At 42.7% G+C, this 14,455-nt stretch overlaps 1 protein-coding gene across 1 annotated transcript in view; it reads right to left on the bottom strand.

The window, feature by feature from the left end:
* The window catches only part of LOC137281899 (gamma-tubulin complex component 3 homolog), a 43,977-nt gene that overhangs the window by 24,067 nt on the left and 5,455 nt on the right, over nucleotides 1–14,455 (bottom strand). Inside the window, exons 3-11 of the mRNA XM_067813609.1 lie at nucleotides 13,340–13,401; nucleotides 12,616–12,683; nucleotides 12,168–12,245; nucleotides 11,676–11,911; nucleotides 10,764–10,864; nucleotides 10,394–10,459; nucleotides 9,490–9,608; nucleotides 7,874–7,999; nucleotides 7,409–7,477 (exon numbers count right to left, since the gene is read on the bottom strand). Coding sequence (XP_067669710.1) covers nucleotides 7,409–7,477; nucleotides 7,874–7,999; nucleotides 9,490–9,608; nucleotides 10,394–10,459; nucleotides 10,764–10,864; nucleotides 11,676–11,911; nucleotides 12,168–12,245; nucleotides 12,616–12,683; nucleotides 13,340–13,401 — 925 coding nt within the window. The remainder of the gene's footprint in view (nucleotides 1–7,408; nucleotides 7,478–7,873; nucleotides 8,000–9,489; nucleotides 9,609–10,393; nucleotides 10,460–10,763; nucleotides 10,865–11,675; nucleotides 11,912–12,167; nucleotides 12,246–12,615; nucleotides 12,684–13,339; nucleotides 13,402–14,455) is intronic.

Raw genomic sequence — 14,455 nt, 5'->3', positions numbered from 1 at the left:
GAAGTTCAACTCGGTGTTGAAAGACCTCAGGGAGCAGACGCGATGGGTGGCCTTATTTCACTGCAAGGACAGGGATTCGTTCGAGGAGTGTTTGAGAGAGAACGATGTGATGAGTAAATTAGAACGGGAACGGGTGAAGAAACAGCTCGCTGAAACTAAACACGCTAAGCTCGTTCTAAAGACCGACCAACCAGTAGCATATATAGTTTGCTAAGTAAAAGCTAAGCAAAGCTAAGCAAAGCTAAGCAAATGCTAAGCATAGCTATGATATTTGAAGTATTTGTCGTGTGCAACTTAACCTTCATTTCTCTGTGTTTTGTTTGTATCGGGTATTATATAGTTAAAACTAAATCTTACTTGTTATATTATAAGATGGAGTGTGAGGAATTGCTCGAACAATTGTCGTTGGAGGGTTCCCCCAGTGGGGGTGTGGGGGATTCCCCCAAGCGAGAGAAACTGGTGGCGTTGGCTGTTGGAGGCAAAGCCAAACATTACTTTGGAGACTACACTCCAGATAAAATTAACAAAATGTCAGCTGAAGAAATCGATAAGCTGTACGCTAGATACGAGTCCCGGCTCGGAGCAGAAATGACAAAGACAATAGGATCGGCTATGGCCCAGATATACACCGGTATTGTATCACACTTCCTTCCCATTCCACCAGAGCGTCGACTTTACCTGTGGGAGGACCTCGAGAAAGACCCTTTTATCGAACACGCCGTGAGCTCTATCAGCTGCGAGCTGTACCACAAATATGGCATGTTGTTGGCTCCAGTGACGGCGGCGATTATCACAGCAAAGCATTGTCAATTTGAGAGAAAGAATAATAATAATAGTATAGATGGATGCTGCACAGGAAACCCCAGTGGAGGTACCCCCAACAGTGATGGAGGAGACCCCAGTGGAGGTACCCCCAACAGTGGAGACCACTTCAGTGGGGGTACCCCCCACACCCCAAACAGTAACCAGACTGAAGAATCCTAAGAGAGTAGCTGCCGGTAAAAAACGGTGGTGTAACCAACATAAAGTGACCAACCCAACCCGACTGTTGTTGGCTGTAGGCGTAACTGCTGCCTTGGCTATCTCGTGGTTATACGTGGGGGTACCCTCCCACAGTGAGCCACCACCCAACAGTGAGCCCCCCACCCCCACGGTAGACCCGCATATCATGTTATAATTTAAAATATTTTATATCATATACATAATGTCTGAGGGGAAAACGTTCGTCAACGACGCATACCACGCCACAGTGGTCGCCAGTCTAGCTGTAGGGTACGCTCGGTTGACTAAAATGGTGCTTAAACAACCAACTATCAAGCTAGATTTCAACCTGCAGGATATGGGTATGCTCATAATGAACCTTGGTATGGCGATGGCCACAAAAGACATCCTAGTAAAACAAGGGATAATACCTGATAATATAATGAAATAAATATAGGGATGGCCACGATAGCTATGATGGTCGGTGGGGCGTTAGTGAATGCCCTGGCATTTTCGGGGAGTAATTTCCTCTTCTCGAAACTACGAGATGATCACGCGGCTGAAATACAGGAAGAAAGGAAGCGGCACGATCTCGCTACTGAGAAATTACAAAGAGCACAGGCCGAGTACGCTAAAAAACGCCTCCAGAGGATCGATTTTATTAACGAACAACTCACACGTGAAAACCATGCCGTTCAAACATTCAACGATGTCGATGAAGCAATGAAAGAATACTACCAACTAACTGGTAAACGATTGGAAGCGCTCAATAAACCCACACTCGCTCAGTACTACACACCATCCAAGGGACAAATGAATCGTGAACTGGGCTTCATAGTGTTGGGAATAGCAGCTACTGCGTTGGTTGCTAAGCAATTAAACTAAAATACTTATATAAGTAAACATGAGACCCGCTCCATACCGATGCGAATATATACTTATGGGGAAGACCGAGGCCTGTGGTAGGAAATGCAGGAATCAGGGGTTCTGTTGTTTCCATATGGGAAGTCCTAACTATACGTGTTCTGTGTGTGGTATCGGGGTTAAAGGACACTACTGTTTATGTAAAGCTCACGGAGCGAACGTAGTCAGACATCAACTCATATACGAGAATAAAAAAGGCTACATAAAAGAACGTAGGCGACTGCTCAAGATAGACTCCAATTAGAGATTATACACACCTACGTATAGCTATGTCTGTGGAAAACATATTCAAATATGAACTGGCTTTATGGGGTAGCTTCAGATTTAAGATAATAGTGGACGTGGTATGGATTAAAGAGGGTGTTAAGTATACTCACCCCTTCGAATGGGAGCGGGATATCGCGTCTCAATACCATATAGAACGTTTTTCGAGTATAAGTGAATACAAGGAATACTATACCCAAGGCGAGTACTGGATTGAAACAGCCACACTATATATTTTACCAGGTACGTGGGACGATTTGACAGAATGTCTAGAATTGTACCCGGCCACCAGAAAATATTTTTTAAGAGTTACTGCCGACCAATTAGACATTGATTCTCTTAGGTGTAAACACTATGGCTACGCGAGCGCGAGCGCGAGCTCAAGCGGGCCGCAAAGCAGAGAGGTGTTATCGGGTATTCTAGAATGCGGAAGCCAGCATTGTTGAGATTACTAGGTTTAGAAGTCCCTCCTACAGTAAAACAGTTAAAAGCTCAAGCGAAACAGCTTGGATACACGGGTTATTCAAAACTGGGGAAAGCCGGGTTAACCACATTGTTATCACATGCCCCAGTAGCACGTCCAACTGTAAAACAACTGAAAGCCGAGGCACATGATTTGGGTTTAGGCGGGTATTCTCGTATGAGAAAACCACAGCTTGTAGAATTATTACGACAGAATAGAGCTATTGACCTACAGTTCGTGCGCACTGAGCACGCCGTAGGCAATTATTTGAGAGGTTGGCGCATGCACATTGATAGAAACATAGACATTACAGATATTAAGCCTCTGATAGCTGATAAGGTCAACCAGGAACTAAATAATCTAGGAAGTATCAAGTTTCAGATCACAGTGAAAATGTCACTCGATAAGCAGGTTGGGAGTACCACTGAGTATGTTCAACCTTACTTCCGAGGCAAACAAGAGGTCGTCACACATGCAGAGACCATTGACACATCAATCGATAATAGTTTTCAGCAGATACGAGAATACCTAGAACGCTACACGCACATGGGGTCCGGGTGGGCTGTAGATAAAATCGATAACGTCTATCTAGATATAGCTAACTACGTGCCGTTCAGAGGTGGGTCATACCTAGCCTTGCCTCCCTACTATAAGAACAAACAAGCCATAGTAAACGTTAAGAATAGAGGAAACGATTGCTTGAGGTTATCTATCAGGTCAGCCTTATTTCCAGCTGCCACTAATCCGAACAGGCCTTCTAATTATCCACAGGACGATGGGCTCAACTGGGATGGTATAGATGAACCCACCCCAATATCCCAGATCACTAAAGTAGAAAAACAGAATAATCTGGCTATAAATGTCTTTGGGCACGAAGGTAATACAACAATAATACACAGGGTCAGCCCGGTGAAGGATTGTCAAGTTATTAATTTATTCATGATTCAAAAAGGTGAAACGTATCACTACACGTGGATAAAACATCTCAGCCGGTTGTTGCACGACCAGTCGAAACACGTTGGGGAAAAACACTTTTGTGTACGATGCCTACACTGTTTCAGTCGGGCCGATTTATTAGAATCCCACCTGGAGGATTGCCAAGGTGTTGGGCAGACGGCCATACGAGTTGAAATGCCTAAGGAAGGTGAAAATATCCTAAAATTCGACAATCACAAGAATCAAATGTCTGTGCCTTATATTATATACGCCGACTTCGAAGCCTTAATTGTAGGGGAATCATCCACTAGTGGGAGTTTCACACACAAAACACAAGAGCATAAAGCCTGTTCGTTTGGATACATTGTCGTCCGTTGTGACGGGGAAACGAAAGCTCCGGTAGTGTATAGGGGTCCTGACGCGGCTGAAAGGTTTCTAAAGTGCTTGCAGGAGGAAGAAAAAATTATTAGGAATGCATTGTATAGAATCGCTCCCATGCATATGACCAGAGCCGACAAGATAGCTCACACCAGTAGCACTAACTGTCATGTGTGCGACTCGCCACTTAACGGTGATTCGGTGAGAGATCACTGCCACATAACTGGTAAGTATAGAGGCGCCGCTCACAACGCGTGCAACCTCAAGCTTAAAATCAACCCTAAGGCAATAAACATCCCCGTTGTCTTTCACAACTTGAGAGGGTACGACTCACACTTGATCATGCAGGCCATCGCGAAAATCGATGGTAATATATCGTGCATCCCCAACAACATGGAGAGATACATCTCCTTCAGCTTAAACGGACTTAGGTTCATTGACTCGTTTCAGTTCCTCCTGTCGTCACTCGACAGTCTGGTCAAGGCCAACAATACCTTCCCTATCACAGATCGATACACAGACGCCGAGACTAGACACCTGCTCATGAGGAAGGGCGTATACCCATATGAGTACATGGATAGCTGGGCTAAGTTCACAGAGACCAGACTACCTCCTATCGACTGCTTTTATAGCAAGCTGAATGAAGCGTCCGTCTCACGAGACGATTACTCACACGCGATTAACGTATGGAATAAACTGGGTTGTAAGAACCTTGGCGATTATCATGACCTGTACTTGAGGACAGATGTACTGCTGTTAGCCGACGTGTTTGAGACGTTTAGGCGGACATGTTTAAAGCAGTATAAACTCGATCCCGCATGGTATTACACCAGCCCAGGTCTGTCGTGGGACGCCTTGCTTAAAAAGACCGGAGTTAATTTGGAATTGCTCACAGATTACGACATGCACCTATTCATTGAGAAAGGCTTGCGAGGTGGGATTTCCATGGCATCCAAACGATACGCGAAAGCAAATAATCAATACGTGAAAGGTTACGATCCTAACAAACCAACCAATCACATTCTATACCTCGACGCAAACAACCTGTACGGCTGGGCCATGAGTCAGTATCTACCTACAGGGGGATTCGAATGGGTACCCCACGTTGATGTTATGGGGGTTGCACCAGATTCGAACAAAGGTTATATCCTCGAGGTTGACTTAGAGTATCCCAAGGAATTACACACATCGCACAACAGCTACCCCCTGGCCCCCGAACGTATGAGGGTTAACCCAGACTGGATGTCTGAGTACCAACATAACTTGTCAGGTGGGCGTGTGACAGACGTTGAAAAACTCGTGCCTAACTTAATGAATAAGACCAAGTACATCGTTCACTATCGCAACCTACAGCTGTACCTGTCGTTGGGTATGAGGCTGACCAAAATACACAGGGTGCTCATGTTCGACCAGAGTCCATGGATGGAGCCCTACATCAGAATGAACACAGACCTACGAAAAAAAGCCACCAGTGATTTTGAGAAAAATCTCTACAAGCTCATGAACAACTCGGTGTTTGGTAAGACTATGGAGAACCTGAGGAAACGCGTGACCGTGAAGCTGGTTAGATCTAGTGAGGAAGACAAGCTCAGGAAATTGATAGCCAGTCCGGAGTCCGGCATTCAACCGTAATAAAATATTTACAGACAACCTGGTTGCCATACACATGAAGAAAAGCCACATAAAATTCAACCGGCCTGTTTACGTGGGGATGAGCATCCTCGATTTATCCAAACACCTGATGTACGACTTTTACTACAACGAGCTCAAGAAACAGTACGGCGACAGGTGTGAAGTGCTGTACACTGACACGGATTCCCTGCTGATGGAGATTCGAACCGAGGACGTGTACGAGGACATGAAAAAACACCTCGATTTATACGACACCAGCGACTACCCTAAGACCCATACCCTACACAGTACGGTAAATAAAAAGGTCCTAGGTAAGATGAAGGACGAGTGTGCTGGCACGCCCATAGCCGAGTACATAGGTTTGAGACCTAAGATGTACTCCATACTGAAAGCCGACAATAGTGAGATCCAGAAGGCTAAGGGGGTTAAGAAGTATGTGGTGAAACAACACATCAAACACGCCAGATTCAAGGAAGCCCTGTTCAAGACCCGTACCTTTAGGCATAAAATGAACACACTTAGAAGTGATGGACATAAGATATACGGACTGACTATAAACAAGACGTCCCTGTCGCCTATGGACACGAAACGTTGGATAGCTATTGATGGAATAAACACATACGCGTATGGACATGAAAAAATTTGAGGCTATTTACTACAGCCCGCGTGGGTACTGGAAAGGAGCTAACGCAGTAGATAAGCTAGCTAAAATAGCGCGAGTACCCCCGGAGGAAGCCAAAGCGTGGCTTGAAAAACAAGCCCTGTGGCAGATCTATTTGCCGGCACCACGCTACGTGCCTAGAAGGAGGTTCGGTATTAACATACCTAATAGCATTCACCAGGCAGACCTACTGTTCCTACCCCACGATAAGAGGTACAAGTATGCCTTAACCGTAGTGGACGTAGCCAGTCGTTACAAGGAAGCCGAACCCTTGACCACGAAAGATTCGACCCAGGTAGCCAGAGGATTTGAACGCATATACAAACGCAGCCCACTGACGTGGCCAACAGAGCTGCAAGTTGACCCCGGACGGGAGTTCATGGGTGCCGTGTCACAACTGCTAGCCAAACACGATACAAAGGTCAGGCGTGGCACGGCCGGAGCCCATCGCAGCCAAGCCATAGTTGAGAGATTTAATAGGACTTTGGCTGAGCGCTTGTTCGGATATCAGTATGCTAGGGAGATGACAACCACTGGAAAACGATCGACCGAATGGGTAGCGAGGTTACCCGAGGTGGTGTCGGCAATCAACCATGAAGTCACCCGTCTCACCGGTAAGAAACCGGCAGACGCTATCAAACTAAAATCAATAGTTGCAGAGTCGGCCGCTCCATTGCGTGGGAAGGAGAAACAGATACCGGATAGGGCCTTAGTTAGGTATCTATACCAGCCGGGGGAACACGAGGGTGATAGCCGTAAGCGAGCCACCGATCCTATATGGTCAGTCAAAACTTACAACATAGATAAAGTGGATATGAAAGCCGACGAACCTAACTTATACTACTTGAGGGATGGCCCGGGTAGGGGGTTTGTAAGAGAAGAATTATTGATTGTACCGTACGGCACAGTGTTACCGCCTGCCAAGTCACGGTAAACGTGATGGCGTGGCTTTGTAGTAGGGGCAATAATAGCAAGAGCTAAGGGTCCCACCAAAGCCTCATTTAGTAAATGAGGCTTTTTAGAGGGGTTTTTGAAAAGTGTTTTCGGACTGTCATTCCCTATACTACTCATACATGTTTAAACAAAAACTAAAGTCGAAGGTCTATCTATCAGTAAGGCATTATGGGAAGACAAAAGGAGACAGCCCTGGTCGGTGAAGGCTACAATACCTGTGCCTCCAGCACAGCTATCAGCCGGTAGAACTCTGTCATCTCGTGATGTAAGGCAGCACAGAAACTCTGACAAACAGAACAAAACCTCTTAGTATGCCATAAAAACATGAATGTATGGAAATTCCATAAGGAGAAAGAACAGATTCCTGGAACAGTATTATGATGATATTCACAAGATAACTTACACAGCTAAAGTCACTCTCTGATGTGTTACTCTCTGATCCTGTTGTATCAGCCAAAAACTTAGAGTTAACTGATCTCTGACTATTCTATGAGATGTATGAGATTTATGGCTGTCTAGCCTGTTCATGAATTGCAAATGTACAGCATAGTTATAGCACATTTGTATGATGCAATCTGAGATATGTCAAACTTAACATTTTAAGTTTTTTCTCTGTTCAACTAAACAGGCATGTTCACTTCAAATGAGCTGAAACATATTCAAAAGTATGTTTGTTGTACCTGTCCCACCAGACCAAACGCCTTGTCCGAGCTGCGTGTCTCCACGTATGCCTTGATCTTGTTGTACAGCCAACCACACTCAGCCAACTTGCTGATCAGCTGACGCACTGCCTTTGGGATTCCAGCCTGGGGACACACAGACAGACAGTTGCAATATCCTCCATAGGCCAATTTTATTAAAAGGGGATGTAGTAAAGCGTCAGTTTGCCCAAATTAATTTCATTAACCAAAACAAGCTGCAGATAACTTGGAAATACTGGTATGAAAATATCTTGAACACTAAGTATTCAAAAGTATGTGCTACCTTTCATATACCCATATACTTTGATAATGTATATATTCTATCATCTAAGATGACTTTTTAACCAAAGGTTGTATCACACGTATCCAGAAACGAATAGGTTCGGTCAACAACTTGCTCATGTTGAAATATCTATACCAGGGCAACAAGGCGTTCACCCTACAGATATACAACACTTAAATGGTCTGGACGTGCATTATCTGTATAAGACACATAATACCAAATCAATCGAAACAGCAGGTACAGATTTCTCATGGAAACCTTTGTTGCTTTTATTCCACAAAACCATTTTCAGAATGAATGTTGTTTTGTGCCCAGACTGAAATGATGAACATTTCTATTAGAAACAGATGGTTGAGTCAGGTCACATACTAAACCATGATTGAGTCCGGTCACATACTAACACAACACTAATATTTCCGTCCATCACAGTGGGTGAGTGAGTCAGTCAGTTTAGTTTTACGCCGCATTCAGTAATATCCCAGCTATATGGCGATGGTCCATAAATAATTGAGTCTGGACGATACAATCCAGTGATCAACAGCATCAATCTGCACAATTGGGAACCGATTCCCTTCCTTATTGGAAGGATGATCTTTCCACTTACCAGTGAGTGAGTTTAGTTTTACTCCGCACTCAGCAATATTCCAGCTATATGGCGGCAGTCTGTAAATAATCGAGTCTGAACCAGACAATCCAGTGATCAACAACATGAGCATCGATCTGCGCAATTGGGAACCGACAACATGTGTCAACCAAGTCAGCGAGCCTGACCACCCGATCCCGTTAGTCGCCTCTTACTACCAGCATAGTCGCCCTTTATGGCAAGCATGGGTTGCTGAAGGCCTATTCTACCCCGGGTAGACCTTCACGGGTCCTTTCCACTTATCAGATGATTATACAAGCTATCATAATGATAGAATTGGAACCATCACGTTCAAGTAGAATTGGTTACGAAGCTTTATTTGCTGTTGAGTGTTAAGATAAGTTGCAAGTTTCACAGCTAATTTAAATATAAGATGAAAACTTGTACAAGAAGGAACATGTTGGACAGGTAACACATGGTACATAATTTGCATGTGCTGCCATATGGATGGGGAGATCTTCACCACCCGACAATCAACTTGTGTGTGCATGTCTTCTCAGAATGAGAGCCAACCCAGTGAATGTCAGTGCTTGCTTGATAGCACTGAGTTTTACAGTGCATCAGCATTTTTTCAGCCATATAGCAACGAGACCACGTCTGCATACATAGATGCGATATAGTGACGACTATGGCATAAAACAACAAATAAACCAATAATACAATGCTTACTGTGGGGTCTATCCGGTAGCCCTCCCTACTTGAGTCGAACTTGATCCAGCTTCCCTCGATGCCCTGGAAGGCGTAGATCAGGTCCTTCAACAACTCTGCCTCTGGAATCTCAAATGACTCTGAAAGGATGCAACAAAGTCTTGATATATTTGAGTACTGTAAACAGCCAAATTTTCACGACCGTTTAATTTTCGGGCACTTCGCATCAGACCTCATGACGCAAGAATAAAAACATGCGATAATATAGATATATCATACACTCTATTCAGGTAAGTCAACAACACAAAAACAATATAGGTGTCATTGCTCAATCACATGTCACCGCTGGGCTAATCTGGATTAACACAGCTCACTCACGTTCTATTTTCATTTCTCTAACACCTAATTAAAAGGATTAATTCTGAAATCAATTACATTAATTTGTTGTTAGATCACTTCACAAATCTGTCAAATGTGTTTATTGTTTAACAGTTCAATGGTCACGCACCTGCATGTTGCGTGAAAACATTCAGAGACGCCCCTGTAACAAGATCACCTCGCGAAAAAAGGAAGGCGTGAAAAGGTCTAGTGACCATCACTCATGAAAATTTAAAGGCGTGGAAATACGACAGTTTACAATATATGAATAAAGTCTTGTTTGATTAAGTGTTTACATGGCTAGAGCTAATATCAAAACATTAGAAGCAAGGGTAAAGACATTTAACCTTGATAGGATTAAAAATACAGAAATTGGGAAATGTGTACTTGCCCATTAGAATTTGTACAAGCCTTGAGCTAGTGTGGTATCATTAAGATCAAAACCTTGCTTTGAATGTTTGAGTGGGTGATTGAAGTTGAGAGCTGTGTAAAACCACTCTCTTTTCCAGTGTTAATCTCTTCTTCACAAACCCTGTGGAAAACTTACTGTTATCTCCCCTGTGTATTGTGATTGACGATGGCACACCCCGGCTCTTTGTCACCAGTGATGAATCTGTGAATCAAATGAGAAACAAGTTCACCTCTGTTGCATCCACGCCAGTGTTATACTATTACAAACTTTCTCTAAGGGAACAACAGCTCCTGCTTCAGAAAATGGACACTAAACAATCTCTTGATCATCTGTAGAGTGACAGTCATATGCTAAACAGTGATTCTACTAACTATCTTCAGTAGACCTACCACAAACAATGTCACTTATTCTAACCTCCAGCTGCACCCAGACATGTCACAACAAACTCACTGGGATACCCCAGGGAGTCTTTGTTTTGTGAAGTGTAATTCTAATGTATACTTACCAGTCTCGCGTGTCTTGCTGAGACTCTGAGCAAGCCTTCCACCTAAACCTCGTCCTGTTCTGTCCACATCTGCTGGATTATGGGCTGGCGTTGCTAGGTAACTGAAATGCAACATTCTTCTTTGGGCAACGAGTGAAAAATGAAATAGTATACATCTACTTAAAAAAAGAACCAGCAACTTAGACTACTGAGACATTCATGAAATTTAAAAGTGTATAATATGTGAATGTTGTTACATACCAGTAGTATTTGAGCAGACTGGGCAAACCACTAACTGCAAGCCAAGAATCAAGCAACACTAACAACCATTCAACAAGTCACTGGTGGCTAACCAATGAACCAAGTCACATGTTCTGAGCAACCATCAACAATATCACATAGTCTGAGCAACCATCAACAAAGTCACATATTCTGACCAACCATCAACAATGTTGCATATTCTGACTATCAACATTGTTGCATATTCTGACCAACCATTACCAATGTCACATATTCTGACCAAACCCTAACAATGTCGCAGATAATCACCAACCACAAACAATGTCACATATTCTGACCAACCATCAACAACATTGCACATTCTTACTATCAACATTGTTGCATATTCTGACCATCACCAATGTCACATATTCTGACCAACCATCAACAATGTCACATATTCTGATCAACCACGTCACATATTCTGACCAACCATTACCAATGTCACATATTTTGACCAACCATCAACAATGTTGAATATTCTGACCAACCACCAACAATGTAGAATATTCTGACCAACCAGTTAACCAAGCTGCACACGGACCATCTACCTGTCTTCTAAATCTAAATCTTCAGTCAATCTTGGGATACTGGGTACCACTCCTATTGCTGGACCATCAGCCCTTACAGCAAGCACATCATGTTAGGTCATACCTTGGTATGTAGGTCTGTGGAACTGGTGTCGGCCCTTCGCTGCGCCCACTGTGAATGCTGCTAATGCCACTGCTGGCTGTGCTGTGAGACGTTGAATGGACACCTGACACACCCATCCCTGGGGTGTGCTGCCCCACCCTGGAAGCATCCCGCCCCACCCTCGCTGCAGGGTGGAAGGGAGTGGAAGTGGCATAGGTCGACAGATTCTGACCAAACACCGAGCTGCTGAAAGCACTCTGAAAAATAAAAACGTCATCATGACTCTGTAATGTCCGCAACTAAAACATAAACTTGGATATTGATGCAAAGGTTTCTCTTTTTGTCTAATTTGTTGTTTTAATACAGCCCGTCACAATATTCCAGCTATTTGACATTCACTTGTAAAGAATGGAATCTGAATCTACCAGATAATCCAGTGATCATGAGCAACAGCCCACATTCTCTGTTACCAGTGAGACAACACTACATACAGCATCAACAGACAGAGCTCACCTTGTTTCCAGACTTGGCTGCACTGTCACTAAGAGACATCATTAGGTACAGTATCGCCCAACGGTTCTTCAAGCCACTCTGCAGACAAGAAGGAAAGTACATATCGCACTCAACAAACATACCCTCTGTCCATATTTGGTGACCAGAGACAAAATCTTACCTTTGACAAGGATTTTTAAGTCTCCATCACATAAGATTCATGACAAGCTCATGACATTTGTGTCATACTGTTTTCAAAACCTGACTTCACTTGAATCTCTTCATCTTTCTACTTTTTTTACCCTCATTTTGGAGTTTGCTTACATCAAATAGTGGCAAATCATGAAAAACATCAATGTAGGGAGGAAAACAAAAACTTGCCATGTCATCACTTCATTATCATAATATCACAGAATTCTATCTACTTGGAAACTAAGAATACACCTGGCAGCAAAACTTTTGATCTTACTTGTGCTTGAAGCTTCCGATGTAACTCAGAGAAGGTAGCTGCATCTTTTTCTCGACCCTTACGAACCACTAAACACAGAGAGCATGGGAAACATATCAACAACAATGTCAGTAGTAGCATCTGGGGACATCTTTACAGGAGATTGTGTCAGGTGAACTTTCTTATCTGTTAAACGGTCAAAAAGCTCTTAAAGTCTGTGTACATGGGAACAAAGCACTCAGATAAGAGTTTCAGATTTCTGTAAGCAGAAAATGAATTAAACAGAGCTTTTCATAAGAAATATTACATAAAAACTAGTTATCATATTGTGCATATTTTTCCATGTGCTTCCATATCGGAACATCTTGCCATCTACATCCAAATGGGTGTGATAACAAGGATGCATATGTTACTGTCAACTCAATCAATGTCACCAATTCACTAATTAATCATTTGTATGAGAAACTTTGAGTGAGTATGGTTTTACACCACTTTTAGCAATATTCTAGCAATGAATATCCAATGAAATTTGATTATTGATCACATGTTGATAAAACTGATAACAGTCTGTAAATAACTGAATCTGAATGAGACATGACAACATTAGCATGATCTCCTTTGTTGTACAGGGATCTGAAACAACTACGTCACCATGCCAGACCAATTCATAAGTCAGCTATTACAACTCTGGGAACCTGTTTCAGTCGCTACAAGGCATTGACACAAGAAACGGTTATTTACGTACACTGGCGCTTGATTTTCTCCGAAACCTGAAATTCATCACTCTCAATGGGAGGTGCAAAATTGCTGAAAAGAAACAAAGGTCATATTTGCAGATTTTGTTATACTTTGCAGCTAGGTAAAATATGCAAAAAAAAGTTAATATATGAAAATACTATGACAACATCTTGTAGGGTATGACTAATGGCATCTGACCTGGGCATATATGAATATGGGGCCATATCTATTTCTGACTGATAACAAAATATAATAAAAGAAAAGACAACTGAAAACTATTAGAATTTTAACTGATCAAATGGACAGAAAGAATTTGAAACTGCACGCATGCAACTCAGACAATTAATGTTTTGGCAATACTAAATATTCAGCTCTTCAAACTGACTTGGTACATTTTAACACAGCACATGCTGCACTAATTGGCCAATCACCACCCACAAATTGTTTTCATTTTTCGATTTATTGGCAAAAATGCAATAAACAATGATAATATGTTGGACCTTTGTTCACAGTAGAGACCTAAACAACATACATTAATCTTCAGGTCCCTGTTTACAAGCAGTGAGGTTTATTGAAGTGACTTCGTGTTGGTTGTGAATATTCAGTAGGGCTGCAACTAATCTACATTAAGTCAGAATATGATACGTATCACGAAGATTGGGTTATGAGTGAGTGAGCGAGTTTAGTTTTACGCCACACTCAGCAATATTCCAGCTATACGGCGGTGGTCTGTAAATAATCGAGTCTGGACCAGACAATGCAGTGATCAACAACACGAGCATCGATTTGCGCAACTGGGAAGCCATGACATGTGTCAACCAAGTCAGCGACCCTGACCACCCTATCCTGTTAGTCGCCTCTTACGACAAGCAGTCGTCTTCATTGAGTAATGAATGTAATGACTGCATAACAAATATAAAGATTGCATAAATAATATTAAAATGTTGACAGTGTTAATTTATCACGACAATGATGAGTGTCAAGTTAAATATCATATACCTGGAAACTATCAAGGCACTAAAATTTCGAGAACCCCAGAGCTTCCGAGGTGATTTCAATTTTGATGTTTGGGGACTTAAAGTATATGAATATTTTAGACAACTTTTAATTTCAAGGTTAGAGG

Source organism: Haliotis asinina, chromosome 4, assembly GCF_037392515.1.
Source record: "Haliotis asinina isolate JCU_RB_2024 chromosome 4, JCU_Hal_asi_v2, whole genome shotgun sequence".
Taxonomy (NCBI): domain Eukaryota; kingdom Metazoa; phylum Mollusca; class Gastropoda; order Lepetellida; family Haliotidae; genus Haliotis; species Haliotis asinina.
The sequence above is the reverse complement of the archived record's forward strand: the minus strand, read 5'-3'. Positions and strand labels throughout refer to the sequence as shown.